This window comes from Embiotoca jacksoni, unplaced genomic scaffold (genome assembly GCF_022577435.1).
Source record: "Embiotoca jacksoni isolate LCO1_2020_lvr unplaced genomic scaffold, fEmbJac1.0.p SCAF_50, whole genome shotgun sequence".
NCBI lineage: Eukaryota > Metazoa > Chordata > Actinopteri > Embiotocidae > Embiotoca > Embiotoca jacksoni.
Window position 1 is genome coordinate 772,464 of NW_027185404.1, and position 20,823 is coordinate 793,286.

General features: G+C 44.8%; 1 protein-coding gene across 2 annotated transcripts in view; it reads left to right on the forward strand.

Annotated features, from left to right (window-relative positions):
• The window catches only part of dyrk1b (dual-specificity tyrosine-(Y)-phosphorylation regulated kinase 1B), a 41,343-nt gene that overhangs the window by 1,031 nt on the left and 19,489 nt on the right, over nt 1-20,823 (forward strand). The window contains exon 1 of one of the 2 annotated variants that reach the window (XM_069172054.1): nt 15,373-17,431. The exons of the other annotated variant lie outside the window; for it this stretch is intronic. Within the exon in view, the coding sequence (XP_069028155.1) occupies nt 17,329-17,431 (103 nt within the window). The 5' untranslated portion in view covers nt 15,373-17,328. Of the gene's footprint in view, nt 1-15,372; nt 17,432-20,823 lie in introns of those variants that run through there. 2 annotated transcript variants of the gene reach the window in all.

A 20,823-nucleotide genomic window follows, 5' to 3' on the forward strand; every position in this document is an offset into this window, starting at 1 on the left:
TGGTGACGGCGTCGTGTCTGACAGCTCACCATCTGCCGGGATGAGGTGGTCAGAATCGGGCCGGTACTTCATGCAGTCACTGTGGGTTCTATGTGGAGGGGTGAGGCGGTGGTTTCAGTGACGGCGCTTATGTGACCTGCCTTCACTTTATTCAAGGCGGCCGGTAGAAAGGGGCTGGGGACACCGGCGGAGCAAAACGGGGGAGGGACGGGAGATGAATGAATGTGCTGATCCGTGATCGAAACTTATCGATATACCGGCAGCATATGTGGGTTTTAATGCGGTGTTCCGTGCGGGATGGCGACGGCTGCAGGGCTGCAGGTGTCCCAGCAGCCCGGACTGTCCTCGGCGGACCTGCAGCATTTCATCCGCTACGGCAGCTAACACTAGCCGCTAGCTTAGCTACCGCAGCAGCCCCAGCCCCTACCCTGCCCTGGAGTGGAGGCACACGGGCGCTCTGCTGCCGGGAGATGGCTGCTCCCAGTCGGGCACCGGGACGAGCAGGAGGCGCTGCTCATGCACATCTGGAGGAACCGTGACTTGACATCTTTCTGTGTGCTCCTCTTTTCTTTCTGTCGGTGTGATGTGCTCTGACATTGTTGACTATTGAAATAAGGAGGTTTGTCACAGATGTTACACACACACACACACACACACACACACACACACGCGTGCACGCTCCCTCCCCACCCATCCACGCCCCACCTGCCTGGTTGAAGTTTTTTCTTGTGATGAGTCTGAAAAATGAACCGTGGATGATGTACTTCATTGTTTTCATTCATTCTTTCTTAAAATCCCGCCACGGTTCCGGTTCTTGTGCTTCCTGTGGACTTGGACCTCTGATCCAGGTCCGGAGAGCCACACAGGTCCTGAATACTGCTTATTTCTTGAGTGTACTAGACTAACCAGTATAAAAATCCTTCAGCATGAAATCTTATAGAAATTAATGTTTGTCCATCGGTGCTGCCGGTACCATTGTTCTGATCCATTCACAGCAGCAGCAGCACCTCCATTGAAGTTCATTCAAAATAACCGATTGATATTTAAAGACACTGTGACATCCTCTACATTGTGGTGTCAACAACATATCCCATAATGCTTTGCAGTACCGCCCGAGGTTATGAATCACTTAGTTCGGAAGTGGACATTAATATCCAGTATGATGTTGTGAATCAGATCCGTGAGGACGGCAGACCTTTTGTCTAACACCTCGTCTCACTGACACCAGGTCCAGTACGTCTGCCGGTCGGAACCATCCCCAGGACCGGCAGCACACACACACACACACACACACACACACACACCGGTTTCTAAACTCTGTCGACTGGTAGGATGATTTCAGAAGTCGTCAGGAACACTGCTGTTTTTTTTTTTTTTTCCTCTTGTCTTTACGTTCAGTCATACGAGGCCGATATGATACCGATGGTTTGGATCAGGAGGAAGTCCGCTGGGCTGAAGTTCTCCCTGAACCACCAAACAGATCCATCTTTGATTCACATGTCAGAGCACATTATTCTAAGAGGCCTGATTTCACCCATAAACTGTAGATTTATTGTGAAGTTCTTTTCCTGACGATCCTCCATATGCAGCTCGAAATTATCAGTCCTTTCAGAAAAATCACAATCTTGGAAGCACAATAATAAATTCAGATTTAACCAGTCTGAACCAGATTTATACAAAGTTCCTGTGTTTCCTCCACATTAAAGTTCTCCCATGATGGTGTTAAGGCACACTTTTCAAAATAAAAGCTGCCTCTTCAACAACATAACTCCTCATGTTCAGTCAGCAGCTCTTCATCCTCTCCTCATCATCAAAACAAACCAAATGCAGCTTGACTGGGAAAAAAAAAAAAAAAAAAGTAAAAGGGTTTATGGGGAATGTGGTTTTATGATGAAAATGAGGCTGTCAATCATCCCACTTCCTGCATCAGTGTGATGGTACAGTTAGTGTTGAATAGAGTTCATCCAGACTTCAAGCTGTGAGTTTCTGTACATATAGTTTATTCAAACAGGATTTAAAGCTCTTATTTTGACAGCACATCTATATTATATTCATGTAAAGCTACGTCACAAGTTTGGTCTTTAAGTTCAGAAAATATTCATATATATATACTAAATATGTATAAAATTCTTTGATTTTAATAATAACTGGTGTCTAATATTTACCCACAATTATCTGATTAGAACTAATTAAGATTACATCAATGTCTCACTGAATTGATCACAATCTAGAAGTATGATATTGTTTTAGTTACTGGATTTATTTTAATTTTAATCTGCCACACACACACACACACACACACACACACACACACACATGGAGGGTTCAGTGTCTTGCCCAAGGACACTCTGGCCTGTGGGCCGGAGGAACTGGGGATTTAACCCCCAACCTTACTATTAGTGGGCAACCTGCTCGACCGTCTGAGCCACCGCTGCCCTCATCAAACTAAAAAGGTCTAATACTCGGGTGAACATGTTTATTTTTAATAAAACATGCTGTTTTGGGAGTTTTCTTGTTTGTCAGTCTAAAAGTGCATAGCAACCATGTACAAGAGCAACAGCGCCCCCCTACAGTGTTGACGTGGTAACCATAGAGATACTGGCTTTGGATGTTCATTATATTATTGGATGCGTTTCAATGACACGATATTACAACTCTTAAATATCATGGATGTCGTCGACACCAGCGATCAGCAGATAAACTGCAGCGTATTACTTTTCGTGCGTGTTGTCATGGTGACGACGTCGGACTCGTTTCTGACCTGTGACGGCGTTCTTAGCGTCCAACGGGTCGCACAACCTGATGCCTGGTTACAGCTGATCTGTGTTTGTCATTACAGTCGGTCCTTTGATTGGTTGATCAGAGTTCACAGAGGAACCACGTCTTCACCTGGTCGAACACGTTTGTGCTCCACCTGCTTTTAAACTAACATAAATGCTTCGAATCCAGCTCCGTTCAACAGACTGCAGTTGTTGTTTTTTTACATTAATAATAATACTAATAATAAACTGTATTTGTTCAGCACCTTTCATACAAGAAATGCAGCTCAAAGTGCTTCACAGCAAGAAAATTACAGTGTTTCACATATAAACAGATATAAAGTAAGATTTGAAAATATATAAAAGAAATGAGATGCATAAGAAACAGATAGAATGCATAAAATTAAACACACATGGAGTTACAATAAAAAATAAAGCAATATGCATTTTAAAGCCGCAAGAGAGCTTCAAGAGTAAGAGTTAAAGGCTAAAGTGAAGAGATATGTTTTGAGCTTTCTTTTAAAAGTATGAACTGAGCTGATATCTAACAGCTAGTTTGTTCCACAGCTTCAGAGCAGAACCGACAGAAGCTGCTGAACCTCCAATAAACCAGCAGCAGCTGATCTCCGTGTTCCTGGAGGCTCATAGTTCACATTAGTAGAGAAAACTACTAATTCACATTCAGAAGTCGGTCGTTGGCCATACATTCTTTCTGTAGCCGTGAAGACGTTTAAATTCTGGGATACCGTCAATAAAAACCAGCCGGCGGAACTGGAGGCTGTCGGGTTGGAAACGGGACATGTGCAACGTTTTCATAATTAAATTTTAAAAAAGTAGCCATTAGTGGGAGTTGAGATATCGCAACCACCAAACGAAGTCTGCAGCTTTAAAGGCTAATCCTGCTAGCATGCTAACCCTGCTAGCATGCTACGGCAGGCAGATGACAGCTGGTGCTCTGACTAAACCTTCCTGCTGGAACCGAGGCTTCAGAGTTTCTGTTCCAGGAGACCTCCGACAGGAAGTGTTTGGATGACTGAATGATAAACCTCTTTGTCCTCGCCACTGCTGGGCTTCTGCAGCTCTTAGCAACATCTTTTCTTTTCCTCCGTTCAGCTCGTTTCTCCCCAGGATGCAGCAACAGGTGACGAATGTTGAATTCGGTGTTTTCCCCTCAAACCCTGCGGTATCATGACTCTGAGTTAAGACACTCACAGTATTTCAGCAGCTCCTCCTCATCTGCAGGAGGAACACGGTGTCGTGTCTTCACCGCGCTGTGATTGGAGGACGGTGAGGCTGAGTGACAGCAGGTCAATGTCACCTGACGTCCAAAAGTCCACGGAGACATTCATGCAACTTGTTTTATTGGAGCTCAGTTTGAAACGTTTCATGACAAAGTGATGTCCCAACGTTGAAGAAGGTGATGTATGAAAGTGACTCAGCGAACACGGAGGACGGCTGTCGCTTCACATGAACCTTCATCAGCTGCAGTCGGATAAAAAAAAAAACACGTCTGTGGAGTTAAAGCAGCTTTATTTTGGTAAAAGATGAACCGTAAGAGGAGAGCTGAGCGGTGTCGGCGGTGATGGATGTTCTCTGCTGAGGGAGGCTGGCGGTGCTGCTCAGAGACCCGGACAGAACCTCCTGTGAGGCCTCCGTGGTGCTGAGGAACCCGTCCACATCAGACTGTCCTGGGAGTTCTCCTTGAAGGTTTTTCCGTGGACCTGGTTCGGCCCGCTGCAGCCTCATCATTAAATATGTGAACACTCGAGTCTGTAATTCCTAACCTGAACCGTCAGACTCACATCAGTTCAGGCTCAGGTTATTGACTGATTCCAGCAGGGTTTGACAGGGTTGGGCTCTGCACTGCGCCGGATCAGTGAACTGTGTGAGGGGGAGGGGGGGGGGGGTTTCAGTGAGAATAATCACGGTAAGCAGCTGGAAGGTGAAGAGCTAAGAGCGGTTGAACTCTCAGGTGAAAAACCATCCGTTTACGTGGAAGCAGTGAAAACAGTGAATCAGTCGGTGGAACGAAAAGCCAGAAAAATGTGTTGAAGATGAGAACTGTAGAGAGTCAGTCACACGCCGAGAGCGATACGACCGAATCCGAGCGGCGCCGACGGGTTCTGCTGAGGTTCAGTGACGGGATGTGTTCCGTAAAACCGACCTTGAAACATTTCAGCATGACTTCATGGTGTGTTTACGGTGACGGTGTCCAGTAGGAGTCTTAATATTTTGTAGTTCCACAACAAGAACCAATTTTTTTGGTTCCAAAATTAGTTTGGATGGAAATTAGATTCTGGAACCAGACCGGAACCAGTTCGGCCCGGTTAGTGGACCTGCAGTTAAGTTCTTAATATTCGAAGATGCCCAGACTTTTTTTAGGGGGATCAACACAAAGTTCAGGAATTCATAACACCTTAGTTTGCAATTTAAAAATGTAATTTACATTAAACTGGCCGACAGTGTGTGGACTCGTCCTCTGTCCTCTTCTGTCCTCCCCGTCTTCCCTCTGCTGCTGGACAGTGGAGGGGACGACGGGCTGATTTTAATTTAATACTTTTTATTGTACGCAACGAATTAAAATCAACCATGTTGATAACCACGTGTAAAACTGAGAAGACCAGAGGCATGTCACATTTCTACAAGTTTGTCTTCTGCGTGTGTGTGTGTGTGTGTGTGTGTGTAAATATTGACCTTCCCTGGACTGGACTATTGTATGTCAACTTGTTTTAGCAGCGTTCCCTCCGTGGCACCCCTGGGACCCTGCTGGCACCCTGCTGGGACGGACCCAGGTTAAGACCTGTTGATCTGAAGTAACCAAATAATAATCTCTGCCATTGAAACATGAAGAAAACCTGCAAAACATGGCGTTGCACAAGTGTAGAGAAGCGATGAGTCCTGCGAGAGGAGACATGAGAAGTGATGAAGTCATTTTGTCAACCGTCGGCCGGTTTAAAACAGAGAGCTGCTACATTACAATGAATATTTTCATTTAATTTGATTTTAAATTCTAGTTTTGAGTTTTGTCTGAGTGTCTCTCCCTGTCCAGCTCCGTGAGGACATCTCCATCATTATAACGGTCTCACAGTCACTCGGGTCAAGAACAGGACCAGCGGGAATGACCGGAGGAGACGATGAGTGTCTGACTCCTGACGGCTCAACGGCGTTCACCAGCAGAAAACTGGACAAATTCAAGTCGATCAAAGAAGGCTGAATTATTGTCATTCTATGAACGCCAGCAGTTTGTTCAACAGTTGGACTTTTGTAGCTCAGTTCGACTCAGTCCGGTCCGGTCCGTTTGACACCTCTGGGGGACGTCTCCATGAGTTCAGGTGTGAAATGTGTGAAAGTAATATGAGATTCAAATTGTTCAGCGTCACTCTGAAGGCAGGTGTGGTGGATGAGCGTCCGTCAGTGTGTGAAGTTCAGTGTTTACTGCTCTGACATACAACACGGACGTCTCTCACACACACACACACACAAGTTGGATTTAACGCAAACTACACAACAGTCAGACCATGTGTGGTAGTCGTTATGCCCACTTCCTGTTCAGGTCTGTCAGGTGGACTTCCTTCAGTGTGTGTGTGCGCTGGTGGTCTGGGGAGGGGGGGGGGGGGGGGGGGGGGGTGCATGTGGCCCCTCCACCTGTCCTCACTGGGACTCTATTTCTGGGTGTCACATTGAACCTGACTAGGCCTCGCCTGGCAACAGAGAGAGAGTGTGTGTGTGTGTGTGTGTGTGTGTGTGTACGCGCGTGTAACATGGTAAGCTTTAATGAACAGGACCTGTTGTCGGTGTGAGATGTACACACTCTGTTCTTTGTGTTGACTCACTCACCTGTGTGTGTTTTTAACAGATATAGTTGCACTTCTACACACTTCAAACTAACAACCGTCAGATCAGGACCAACCTCTCTGAGAGAGGTTATTATGGGATGTCCTGAAGGCTCCTCAGTAGATCCACCTGTGTTTGACCTCTGCAGAATTATTAACTGGAATATGGAGGCTTCCAATCACATTAATCTGGATGTGATGTCATGGTCAAATCAACCACTTATTTCATGTTGTATTCAAAGTATTCACTGTGTATGAAAGTGTTTGTAGCTTCCAGGTCTGAAAAATGAAGCCGGTGCAGAAGTGTCTTCAGCTGCAATACCAGCGAGTGCCACTAGAGGTCGGCTCCAAAAAGCCTCCGGCTCCATAGACTCCCATTCAACTTCTCTCATCAAATCCAAAGTGAATAAAATGTGTCCATCAGTTATCTCGGTGTTGTTAGCTAAAGTCACTCCTTCTTATTAGTTTTCTGGAGGTCCATCTGAAAATAATCCCTCATTCATTAGAAAAGAAGATTCAAAAATACCTGTTTTTGGGGGCGTGTCTGTTTGATTGACAGGCCTGTGGTGCAGTCAGGTTACAGCTATCGGTGGGCGGGGCGTAGTATCGTCAGGTTTCCAATCAGATCAGTTAGATCCACCGCTGGCTCCTCCCCCAGCTCGCCCAAATATGGTCACTTCCTGCTCCAAACTGCTCCGAACTAGCAAAGATGGTGACGACAGAATCTGAACTGGAGGATTCGTAACGTTCACAAACCGACGATGATGTCACTGATGGTTAATACTTGATTTAAAGTCATGAACAATTTTAATAAGAACTGGTTCTGTTGGGGGTTTTTTTATTCAGAGAATCTGGATCAAACACATGCAGCTTCAGGATAATGTGTTAATGTGTGACCTTTGAGTCTTTGGGCTTCATCTGATTGACAAACTGTTGTGGTCACACACAGCCGACATGACAGGTACCGTTTTATTATGGAGGTGCATCCGACCAATAATAATGTCATGTTTGGTACATGTGCATAATTGAAAAGGTAACTGTAAGTAGTCTGCACACACACACACACACACACACACACCCCCGTGGTGCCTGAGCTGCCATGCAACGTTTTGCCCGTTGATCATAAGGTTGCCGGTTCCTCCTTTCCACAGGCTGAAGTGCCCTCGGGCAAGACTCTGAACCCAAAGTTACTCCCGATTGCAGGTGAGCACTTCACCTGTCAGCTCTGCCACCATCGCTGTGTGAATGTGTGTGAAGGTGATGAAGTGATCTCTATATAAGTGCAGATCAACTGGCCATTGTCAAACCACCTGGGCACAGGTGTGTGTGTGGGCGTTTATCACTGCAGGTAATATCATTACCCACCTGTGCACTGAGCTTCAGCCAGGTGAGGTAAACAAGCTGGTTTTTATAGTAAGAATCTACCAGGCTTCATGCTAACACAGTGAACCATATCTTTAGATTAATTCTTATTTTCACTTTATTTTTACATTATTCTTTGGTCATTGTTCTTTAGGTATGAAGTGGTTTTCTGTTGTGGGATGTTTGATGCACTTTGTTTTTCCATATTTATTTAAGACGGCCCTTTTAATAGAGGCCCCACACCTGTGATTTAACCCTCCATGAGAGGCGTTCAGGGGACATCAGTAAATTGTAGCAACAGAAAACAACCTGAGTTCCACTCTCCCCCTTTAACCCTCATGAGTCTCTGCATGAACACGCTGCTCCACCCACCTCCACCTGCAAAAACTCTCCACCTGTGGGAACACTGAGACACTCAGCATCCTCTCACTTCAACACTTTATTATTCAGGTCGTCCTCACTGAAATGTTACTATCATAACTTCAGTTCTTATTTCATAAACAACCAAATATAAACGTGTTGTTTATAATAAATCACCAGAATTTTGAAAGAAGATATGTTTAATAATATTCTATAATAACATTAGTTTAACTGTATTATAACAGTAGTTTATTGAACTGTATCATAACAGTAGGATATTTAACTATTATAACCGTAGTTTATTGAACTGTATTATAACGGTAGTTTATTTAACTGTACTATAACGGTAGTCTATTTAACTGTACTATAGCGGTAGTCTATTTAACTGTACTATAGCGGTAGTCTATTTAACTGTACTATAACGGTAGTCTATTTAACTACTATAGCGGTAGTCTATTTAACTAATATAGCGTTAGTCTATTTAACTGTATGATAACGGTAGTCTATTTAACTGTACTATAACGGTAGTCTATTTAACTGTACTATAGCGGTAGTCTATTTAACTGTACGATAACGGTAGTCTATTTAACTGTACTATAATTGTAGTCTATTTAACTGTATGATAACGGTAGTCTATTTAACTGTACTATAACAGTAGTTTATTTAACTGTACTATAATTGTAGTTTATTTAACTGTACTATAACGGTAGTTTATTTAACTATTATAACAGTAGTTTATTTAACTGTATAATAGCAGTAGTTTATTTAACTGTATTATAACAGTAGTATATTGAACTGTATTATAACAGTAGTTTATTTAACTGTATGAGAATTGTATTATAACATGTAGAAGACTTTAATTGGCTTACTGACCTCCTGGTTAATGATCATATTGAATCCGGAGTTTAGCTTTAGCTCGGCCCCGAGTAGATGTTTCTTCTAATTAATGATAAGACAGGAAGGACACCAAAGATCTGTGAAAACAGCAGTTTACAGTGTTGGTTAAATAAATGTAATTCGAGCGGAGACAGTGGCAGTCTGAGCTGGTGTAGTCATTTTCACTTCAGTAAATAAAGTAGTGATTTAACAGGTTTCAGTTTGTACGTGGTCGACTGATCTGAGCAAAGTCAAAGAAAACAAGTGTAACAACAAATAAACACCAACTAAAGGTGTGTCCGCTCTGCTGTCAGGGAGCACTGGATGGTTGGACGAAAGTGATGTGATGCTAACACATGCTAACTGCTAAATGAACAGGTGTATAACATTACATACAACATGTTGTTGACCAGGTGTTGGTGCTGCAGGTCAGTCTGAGCGGGACATAACGTTACTAACACCGTTCACCGTCAGTTCCCGAGGCCCGGTCATCATCATAGAAACCACAGCGTTGCTCATCCATCCCGTCCCATAATTGTTGGGAGATTTTTGGTCGTGGACCAAAGCGGTGGTCAAACAGACTCTGAATATGGGACAAACTGACACTAGAGCTTCACAGGAGCGCAGCTAAAAATACTGGACTTAAAATAATTCAGGAAGCTCCCAGTTCTGTGTTATGTGGAAAACCGTGAGGTAAAGTGTAGACCACGTCGTTTAGTGGCGATCACTCTGGATCTAGTTGTTAGAGTACCATCTGCAGTCGGACTATTAAAACGGGAACAAGTAGGAAGCTTTGGAAAGTCCACGTGCAGCATTTAACTTTTTTTTCTAACATTTTTTTGTGTTTTATGACACTTAATGAAACTTGAATCTGTCTGCAGATGTTTTCATTTAAAGAGCCTCACAACTCCTCCGCTGGCTGAGGTACACACTCAACATATACCACTACATGTTTTTATAATGCCAAACAGGAAGTTTGGGTAAAACTACAAAACTAAAACACTGGCTGCAGTGAGCTGGTGTGAATCTCACAGAAAATCAGCCAATGACACGCCGACCTTTGACTGACGAAGCACCGGTTGGCTACCGGGAGTTAACAAGCTGGCTCTGGTTCGGCGTAAGCGTTCAACCATAACATCTTTGGGAAGACCAAAGTTTGAATTCTTCTTAAAATGTTCCAAATATCTCATGAAAACGAGAAAGTAACAGAGCGTAAAACATAATATATGACAAGTAGAAGTATTCAAAGTTGTACTTAACTAAAAGTTTTTATCAATTGAATAAAAACTGTTGTTCTTTTCTGTATTTTAATTATTTTTGTGTGTGAAGTATGTGATACACACATAAGCCAACACGACTGAAAAGTAAAAGCAGTCGTTTTTATGATGTTCATGATGTTTTATATTATCAGCTTTGACATGAAGATCATGCTATCCTTTGAAACGTGGTGATCCTGAGGAGAGAAAACAGCACACAGTAATGGAGACGTATTCTCTGTTTGGAGAGCTCGGTTCAGTCTGCACGATGTCTCTTCTTATATTATTATATATTATTATACATTAGTATACTGTGTACACACACACACACAGTATAGTGACAGAAGTTGTAGTTTTGGCTTGTTTGCTGCTGTCCAGAAGACTAAATAAATATAGCATCCTTTCAGTGAGACACCTGACAGAGATCCTGTTCAACCACACCGTGATGGTTGACTTCCAAAGATCTTTGTGGGCTTTTTATTTTGTGTGTTTAGTTTTAGTAAATTGTATTTTAAAGTGTAATCCAGGTATGTCCTGCAGCAGCCTCCCCACGCGGATGAAGGTGTGACCCTGACGTGTGGATGGTTGGACATGTGGTGGAGAATTAATGGGCGGTTTTAGGTGGAGGAACTGTGACCTGCAGTTTGAAGCAGAATATTGGACAGTTTTGGTCTTTTTTTCTTTCCTAAAGAAACAGTTGGTGTTTGAGTTTCAGACACTGATATAAAGGAGGGTCGTGTGTGCAGGACAGCAGTGACGTCTTTAAACCAGTGCTGATTTTAATTTATATCCTTTTACATGTGATTTTTTTTTTGCTCTGGATCTTTTGACCTGGTTATATATTCAGCAGGTTATGTGTTCACGGTGATCTCTGAGCTGTAAGCAGCCACATTTTAACTGAAAAGGTTTTTTTACTTCGGTGAGTCGGTGGGTTCGTTGGATGGAGGCAGCAGCAGCAGAGGTTAGTGGTTTAATTGTGAGGCTAACTTTCCCGCCTGGCACCAGCCTCCTCAGCAGCTTAAAGACTGTCTTCTATTTGATTCCTTTTTGCTTGTGTCATTGCTGCTCCGTCTTGTTTTTGTCTCTATGGCACCGCCAAGTGCTGAGAAAGAGAAGGAGATCTCGGAGTGTGAAGTGCTCCTCCACTCCTCGCTGAAAGCACCCTGCAGTAGCAGCATCGTAATTCTGCTCCTCTATCTTTCCTCTGCATCATGTTTACCTAGCAACAAGCATCACCCGCGGCTGGCCATCCCATTGGTCATTTGAAAACGCACCGGGGACCAATGGCAGGGCTGTTGCCATGGTACAGTGTATAGTTGCCGGGTGGAATTTTGCTGCAAGGCACGTGAGTCTCCGAGTCTGCTTGCCTCCTCGCGCTGCCGTTGTAATCTCCGCTGTCTGGTCGTTAGTACCGCTGAACGTGATTCGGTGGAAGCCAAGTCAGTCGGTCCGCGAAGGGAAACACTCCCGTTTATTCACATATTCAGAGATATAGACAAAGCAGCACGTTATCGAAGCTCCACTGTCAGGGACAGAAAATCCCTCCGCAGGAAGCGGCGCTGCTGTTCCCGCGGACGGAAGCAGCTCCTCGGTTCATCAGCGGGTTTAAACGGATCACAGGGACCTTCAGCACCGCCATTAAATCAATGAGAATAGAGCAAGAAATACAGAAAAAAAAATAACAATATTAAGCAAATTGAGTTTAGAAATTAACATTAAAAAATATAGGGCATAAACGACATAGATAAATATGCTGATGATTTATTTTGACAAGTTGCAGCACAAAAGAGCTCTGATGACATTAAGCCTTATTTTTTAGATGCATCAACGTGTATCCACGTGTTACTGCTAATTACAGCTGTCCTGGCAAAGTCTATTTAATAAAGGAAATACTATATGTATATGTAAATTTGGATTCACTTTTAATTTCCAGTCCTCTTTGTTCATTAATAGTATATTTTCCTAATAATTACAGTCAAATGGCCTCTGATGGGTTCATGTAGTCATTTAGTGAACTAACAGGAAAAATGAAGCTAAAAAAAACAAATCAGTAAATAAATTACAGGAGAGTTGTGATGTCTCAGCTCACACGTGTACAGTACTTGTTCACCTGGTTGTTGGGTTTTAATGGCTGAAAGGACAAAAGCATTAATGTGCTAAACAGACATGCGCTCTGAGAGTATCGTTTTTGTGTGCCTATTTGTCTTTGTGATCTTTGCAATGCCTGACCATGCAAAAACATTCTTGACATACCATCAACATGAGTGCTGCTAAAACGTAGATCTCCTTTGTTTATGTTGTGTACATCACTGTCTAATCTGTCAATTTTATTTTATATTCAAATTGCACTGCCGTGTGGTCACAGTGGGAAAGTACTCCTGCTTCCAGGTGCGTCTGTGGGCCTCCAGATTTGTCCACCTTTTATTAGATGGGAACAAGTATTGCAATCAAGGTTTATAACACATATATATCCCAAATGTACTTTACATGTGTACAATAGTAAGGCACCTGCAGAAAATATAGCGAACACCATCTGAAGTTCATTTGTGATGTTTTGACCGGCAGATTTTGGTGAATTGCTTTTTGAATGCATCGTTTCTGGTCTGTGTGTCGGGTTCGAACCGGACGCTCACCTGTAAAAAGGGTGTCTGATTTATTCAGCTGTAGTTTCGTTGAATGTGAGCACCTTTATTTCAGCTCCAATGTGATCCACAGAGGTCCAGTTCCCCGTGCTTTGTTTCGAAACCTCTGAACGCACCACAGGTTCTGTTGTTGGTTATCAGAACTGAAAGAGTTCCTGATGGCACCACACCTGACACACACCTCTGTCTTCCAGTTGGACTGGTGTCGTTCACTCGGCTCCGGTACCGACCGAACCGGACTGACCCATCACCCCCGAGCTGGGCGTTTTCCAAGCAGGACCACCTGTAGTGATCCATCTGCATGTGAGGAGTGTGTGCTGCTCCTGTGCTGCAGTGGTGTGGTGGTGTGACATCCTGCTTGTTTAGGACTTATCTCTGAGAAAGATGATTTGAATACAGTCCTATAATTATAGCATGTTATTAGGCCATGCTATCTTATTTTAGCTCAGACTGCTCTGCAGCTCTGGTTTGGACCCCCTGAGTGTTTTGGACCTGGTTGGAGTCAGAGGGACATCACATAGACAGGAAGCACTGAATCTCTGACGTTTAACTTGAAGTTTAGCTTGGTTTTAAAAACCAAACATCATAGTAAAGAGGTCCTCTTACGTGCAGTGTATTTCTTTGTTGCAGACAGTGTAATGAGAGCAGGGGAAAGACATGCTGGCTCGACCCTGTGAGTTCAGCTTTGACCAGTTATCATATTGTGCATTATGTTGTGTATCACCTGCTCAGTACAGATATTAAATATGTAAACAGCAGCAATAGAGAATGAAAGAGCTGCCTTGTTTAAAGTGTAATAGTTAGTCTGATCTAGAGGACACCGGGGACCTCCTGTGGGTCATCGCCGTGGACTCCCCATCACTGACGGGTTAATCATTGAGACCAGGTTACAGATTAACAGCCCGCCGAACAGAGGCGGTAATGGCAGCGACATTCGCTGAGCTGTTTCCTTTAAGGAGCCGTCAGCTGCGGAGCTGTTCCCAGGCAGCATTGTGCCTGATTTAGCCGGAATGCTCGGATAGCAACAGGAACAACTTTTAGCCGTGGCTGGTTTTGTGAGGAGCAGTGAAACGTCTCAGCTGTACAGAGTCACTCAGTGACCATGTGCTCATGGAGGCCTTTCGCCCCGCTCCCCGCCTCGCCTCCACCCCCGCTCTCCCTCCCTCCCTCCCGCTCTCTCCTCGTCCTTCTTTCCATTTCTACCTGACATCTTCAAACTATTTCAGCGTCACTCCTGCCTCGCGCCGTTTGAAGAGACACAGGGAAACTAAGCCGGCCGCCCCTCCCACAGACCCGGCAGCCGCCCAATCACAGCCAGGGATGGGACTTTATGTAGCCAATGGCGTTGCAGCTGCCATGGCGTCGGGTAGCAACAGAGGCTTCGGAGGGTGCGTGCTGAGTGAGGGTAGAGGCTGCGTCTGCACACAAGTTAAAACATTTTCAGAGACTCGGTGAACTAAATGAGCCTCTGTGTGTTAATATTAACAGACAGCTGTCCGCCCGTTCGGTCCAGTTTGTGACTCAGTTACAGAATTAAACGAGGATGTTTGCTGTCTGAATATTTGTCCACTAGAAACTAGTTTCCAGATATAAAGGCAGCACATGTGTCCACGAGACACACGTCTGTTTGAGAGGGGGAACGTGCGCATTAAAGGGGCATTAATCAACAAAGGCCTCTCTCATGTCTACACACACACAAACATTGCACAATGAGCTTGGTGTAAGCAGACCACAGTAATTTTCAGAACTGAAACTGTATTTAATTATTTTTTTTGAAGTTTTGGAAACATTTTCGACGCATTTAATGTGAGTGTGTCATGTTTCAGACTTTTAACTGGTTTATTAAATACAAATACACCGCCTGTTATCTTATAAAGTAGTAATTATGAAGGTGGTTTGTCCGAGCTGTGCCTCCACAGTTGTTGTGAGGGTTTAAGTAAAGGTTGTCCATGTATGCCTGTATATAAAGTTCCAGTATATATATCCCGCTGTTACTATAAATGGACAGGACGGGAGAGGTTTGCTCGGAACAGTCTATTGTGGTCAGGGGGAAGGTTACCGTCCCGCTAACCCACCGGGGTGGTAGATACGGCTCCGTGGATCCGTGGACATGTGAGTGGGGGTCTGATGTGAAATTCCCGGTGAAATGTCCCTAATGTCATATTGTCGTCCGGTGTGTGCGCGTGTCGTGGTTTCACCAGCACGGTGTAAGGCTGCACCAGAGAGACCCGCTCCCACCCCCGCCACCGGCACTTGGTACGGTCCCTATCGCAGGGTGGGGGAGCCGTGCGGGAGAGCAGCACAGATTCCGTCTAACGGAGAAGCACGGAAAGGGAAACGGGCGAGAAACATGACTCGAAATCGCCCCCGTGAAGGTTTCCACCTTGAAGGGATAAAACATTTCCCCCAAATCTGAGAAGGACGCGAGTAGGAGGACTCAGTGAGAGGAAGGAGAGCGGAAGCAGACGGAAGCGGAGGCCCGTCAGAGGCGTCTGACAGCCAGCTCAGGAACTCTGGATTTGGTTTCTTTTGTTTACTTTGAGGCGACCCTGAAGTTTCTCTTTGTCGCAGTTCAGTCGGTGGTTTTTACCGGAGTGTGATTACCTCGGAGGCGGACTTGTTCCCGGGCCGTGCTCTGCTCTGGTAACCCGAAGGCTGTGTCGGAGTTTGGGAGTACCGCAGGCCGTCGGCGCGCGTCCGCTGCATTTGTTCAGCACGGGGCGACATTTGGCGTGCCACCCCGGACTCTGGATCTAAACTTTGTCTCCCGTTGTCCTCCCAAGTCTGATCCCCGGGGGAGAAAGGAGTGAGTGAGTGAGTGAGTGAGTGTCGCGGAGGTGCGGTGCGGTGTCTGTGCTCGGTGCGTCGCTTTGTTCCGATCGGCTCGTGACTGTGGAGATCCAGCCGGAGCAACTTTGCGTGGAGCTGCGCGTCTCCGTGAAATCAACAAGTTGCATCGGATTTGGTTTGTTTACATGTGTTTGTGAGACATCCAGCACACTATCCGGGGATCGTATGACTGTGTGGCCATAGAAGGGCTCTGGCTCAGGGCCGCCGAGGCAGCCACCCTCTACTGGGAAGGGGGCACACACACAGGCTCCGTGGAGCTCCGTGACATTGTCAGTGCGGGCTGTTTGTGTCAGTGGATTAATCTGAGTGATAACATCACTCTGCTCTGCCCTACTCTGTCCGGTGACGAATCCCCCAGAAAGCCCAGTAATTGGAGCTATTTTTAGTTTGAGGGATGGGGTAAAAGCAGGCAGCTGGAAACCCAACTCCCCTCCACCTCCTTCTCTTCCACCCCATCTATCACTCTACCTCGCCCAGCCCACCTGGCAGCATGCTGGGCGAGCCTGGTTAGCACAGACCCGACCTGCAGCTAGTTAATGTGTCCAACAAGTAGTCTGGAAGAATAACGGATTTTAGATGAACTGCTCAGCTGCATCAAAGCAAATCTGTTGGACCCATACTGACCATGTAGTCTGAGTATCCCTTCCTCCACTGGTGAAGGCTGCACTGGACACTTACAGTATAAACCCTGTTCTGGATTACTTCTTGAGAAGATGGCTGAAGACCCGGCCGTGTACTTCTGGACTAAGTGAACCTATCAGAAGCCCGTAGAGTCTATGCCTTTATCCCCTGGACATTCAGCTCCAACTCCTAATCCGAGCAGACACCTAGATTAGACGAAGGGCCTCCTTTTGACTACCTAATAGATCAGTCACCAGCGGTCTGGGTGGTACTCGCCTCCAGCGCACAGAAAGAATGCATGAAACTGCCGAAACCAACGTAACGAAAAGCTAACCTGACTTAACCAAAAATTCTATCTCCCTCCGCTCCCCACAGAGAAACAGAATATATATGTAGAATGAGAGATCTATATCTATAGTGTAACTCCACAGAAGACAGAGATTACATCCTTTATATTTTTACTTCAGAGTCAAGCTGCCTGTACACCAGTTGGTTGCCTTAGAAACCACAGTCACAAAAGAATTAAAAAACAAATAAAAATCAAGCCAGAGAAGACGGTGCCTTTTGATTGGTTGGTCGGTTTCCCACCATTTCAAGATTCATTTATTTAGTTGGATGTAAACTGTTAAAGTGAACTCTGGGATTGATGACAGTCACCTGACACCCCCTCCCCCCTTCCCTCCCCCAACAAGCTCCGCCCATATGTCAAGAGCATTTTTTTGATTGACACTGTTTCCCTGCTGGATTTGAACATTTGCCAAGCATTTCCATGGTTGTCACATCATCATCCGTGGACGACAAGACTGTGCCCTCTTGTAGGATGGTCCAATCAGAACCGTGGATCACCTCAGCACTGCTCCGCAAGAACAAGAGTTAGTACACACACACACACACACACACACACACACACACACACACACACACACACACACACACACACGACTATCCTGTGAGGTGAGGAGAACCTGTGTGTGTGTGTGTGTGTGTGTGTGTGTGTGTGTGTGTGTGTGTGTGTGTGTGTGTGTGTGTGTGTGTGTGGTGGGCCTTGAATTCTGGCTGTTCTGGTTCTGACTCGGCTTCACACCTGGGTGTGTGACCCGAACGGTCTGAGAATGGTTCAAATGTGCACAATTTATTTTTATTTTTTTTAAACAGAATTTTTAGACCAACTGTTCCTTCTTTGACTGTCAGCCACGTGACCTTTGCTGTGCTTATACAGACTGTTGAAGTCCTCATAGCAGAGGCTCAGGGGAAGCTAACAAACATGCTTGTTGAGGAACATATTTAACTTGGTACCACTGACATAAGAAAAGGAACAAAACAACTCTGTGTGTTTTATTCAAAGAAGGAAGTGTGACTTGAAATCTGTCTGGAAAACAACTTCTGTTTTTTAATTTTCTATGTAAACTTCTGCCTGAAGTGTTTGTAGCTGCTGCTGCGAAGCTTGCCAAGTTGTTTTGAAGCACTTCTTGCTCTCTTCAGCGCCGCTTCAGCCTTCAACTGAGTCACAGTTGCAGTTCGTTTTTTATTTTACTTTTCTTTCGGTGAATCTTGCAAACAGCAAACCCACAGAAAGTTTCCCTGGATGGATGCAAACAATCCTGAATGGTCAGATGAGCTGTGAGTGTTTGGACCGACCAGATGTTTTTAAGAGAACAGCAGAGAATTCATTAATATCCACGTTGTTAAGGAGTCACGTTGTTGTTGTCGATACTGCAGCATGTTAAAGCTTGACATGGACATGTGTTTATTTACATGTTCAATAAGTGAAATGAATCCAGAGACGAGTGCGGCTTGTTTCTAACGGTGGATCCTGTGTGTGTGTTTTTCGCCAAACGCAGTTGCTGGACTTTATTGTGATGTGAAAACGTGTCAGTGTTATTTTCACTGTTGTTAATGATCTAAGTGTGTGTGTGTGTGTGTGTGTGTGAGAGAGAGAGATCTGTGACATGTTTAAAGTGGGATTTGCTTCATGTACTTTTTCTTAGCACCGATGCCCTCCTTCCTTCACAGGAAGCTCAGTTCTTCACTTCCTGTCAGCGTCGTTGATGAGCAGCTCGTGTTTCCCTCCAGCTGCTGCTGTGTGCTGCAGACTTCAGGTGACAGGAAGTGTTGGATGGACATCTTGTGTATTTTATCGTTCACCCTTTGGAAGAATGGATCTCGGTGACACGCAGATTATCTGACCTGGGAGTCACTTTAGTAGCTATCGTAAAGCTTTCCATCACATCACATGAGCTTCATCAGCGCGCACTATTTCCCCAGCTCATAGAAGTAGATGGAGTCACATTTAACAGTTCAAACATTTGTCTTTTCTATTTTTTTTTTTGTCAGATAAGATACAGATCAGACTGCAGGTCAGAATCAGAGAGTAAACAACTGACATCACAGCTGATTACAACACAGGTTGGATCATTTCAGAGGGAAAACACCCTCAAATAGATTCACTGTCTGTTGGTACTTGTCCCTGGATTTTGTACTTTCTATGGAGCCTCCAGATATCTGCCACCCACATGGACCTCTGCTGTCCCAACTAGTCACCCTGACTGAACTACCACTGCTCCTAGTTTTGGTTTCTATTGGTAGTTATGACCTCCACGAGCAGGATCACAGAAAAACTACCAGACAGTATTTTCAGTGAAGTTTGTTCGACGTGTGCAGTGTGGGCTGAGGAGGAACACATTACATGGAACATCTGGCCGACTAAATGTCACAAATCTTAAAATCCAGTAGATGGCAGTAGAGTTCAAAAGTGACAAAACATAGGCCATTTTCAAAATATCACAGGTAGCAGTAATCCTCTGGGATACTCGCGTACTTGCTCTAACTGGAAGCTGTATTTTGGACTTTACCTGTATCCACAGGAACATCCTTATGCTGCCACTGCATTTGGACACTTTCACATTTATTTAATGAAAAAAAAAAAATCTATATTATTATTTTAATACAGCAAGCAGTCCATGTAGAGAACCAGGGGTCAGTTGGGTGCTATACTGGGTGTGACATCCAAGTCACACCCAGTATAGCTCGGCTCCGCCTCCAGACATACAAGTCACGCCCTACTGGAGTCTGGCTCCGCCCCCTTGATATTCCTGCTTTCCTGTTGTGCAAACGTAACTCTTGAAATCTGCTTTTAGAAGTGCTCTCTGAAAAACAAATGTAGGTCACCTTCTTCTCTGTGACTTTATTAACTGCTGTAGCGTCACACAGCAGAGCAGGAGCATGAGAGCTGTGTTGGGATATATGTTGGATATAAAGTTTGAGTTTGATGTCGTGCCTTGAACTGTACAAGCTCAGGCTACATGCTTACTGTTTCTGTACTCTGTCCAAGGTGTCTGCCCACAGGTCTCCGTTATGGCCAACGTGTCTCACATTTCAGAATAAACTAGATGTCTAAACTAGATGAATAATTATGTGCAGAAGATATCTCTGCTTTCACTGAGCGATCGAAGGAGAACCGAGTTTGTGGCTGGATTGTCCGTCGGTCTGGGGACGGAGGATGTATTATTCCATCGTACAGGGAGGACTTTATTTGGGACCATGTTTACAGGGACTGGGTTGTTCTTTGGATAATTTAAAGGCAGAGATAGTGAAGAGAAAGTAAGTTTATCTGGGGAGCTAGGCTAACCTGACGGCTGCTCTCTGTGCAGCAGGGCTGGACATCTGTCAGAAGGACAGGACGCCCATGTTACAGCCTACAGAAGAAAACTTAGTGAAGAACTTATTACCTCACTGGACATATTTATTATTATACGTATATCTCTATATATTCTTGACTTAGTGCAGTCTGACTGTATCGGGCACCGGGTGGAATCTATTAAAAACCTTTCCTCTTCCTGTTTGCTGCCGGGTACGGTGTCCCTCCTGGATCAGTTCTGGGACCAGCTGTCCTCTGCATATTAAATGCTTTACTCCCGACTCATTCACAGAGATGAGATCTCCTGAATGTGTTGTGCGGGCGACAGTCGGTCATAGCTCTGTGTTAAACCCACTGACCAGTCTGGTGAGTCTTCTACATCATCGCCTGGTTGATGTGGACAAACTGGATGTGTGTCACGGACCATCCCAACACACATCCTGCCATCTACTGGTTTTCTGAGGGAACAAATCGGCTCTGCTGCAAATACTCATGCTAGTTTGGTAGTTTGGAGCAACACGACTTCTTTATCACCTCAAAAATATTTTTTTTAAAGTGCCCTGATAAAAGCAAAGCTGTCCAGAGGTCAGCTGGGAGGTCTCTAATCAGAAACAGGACGTGTCACCA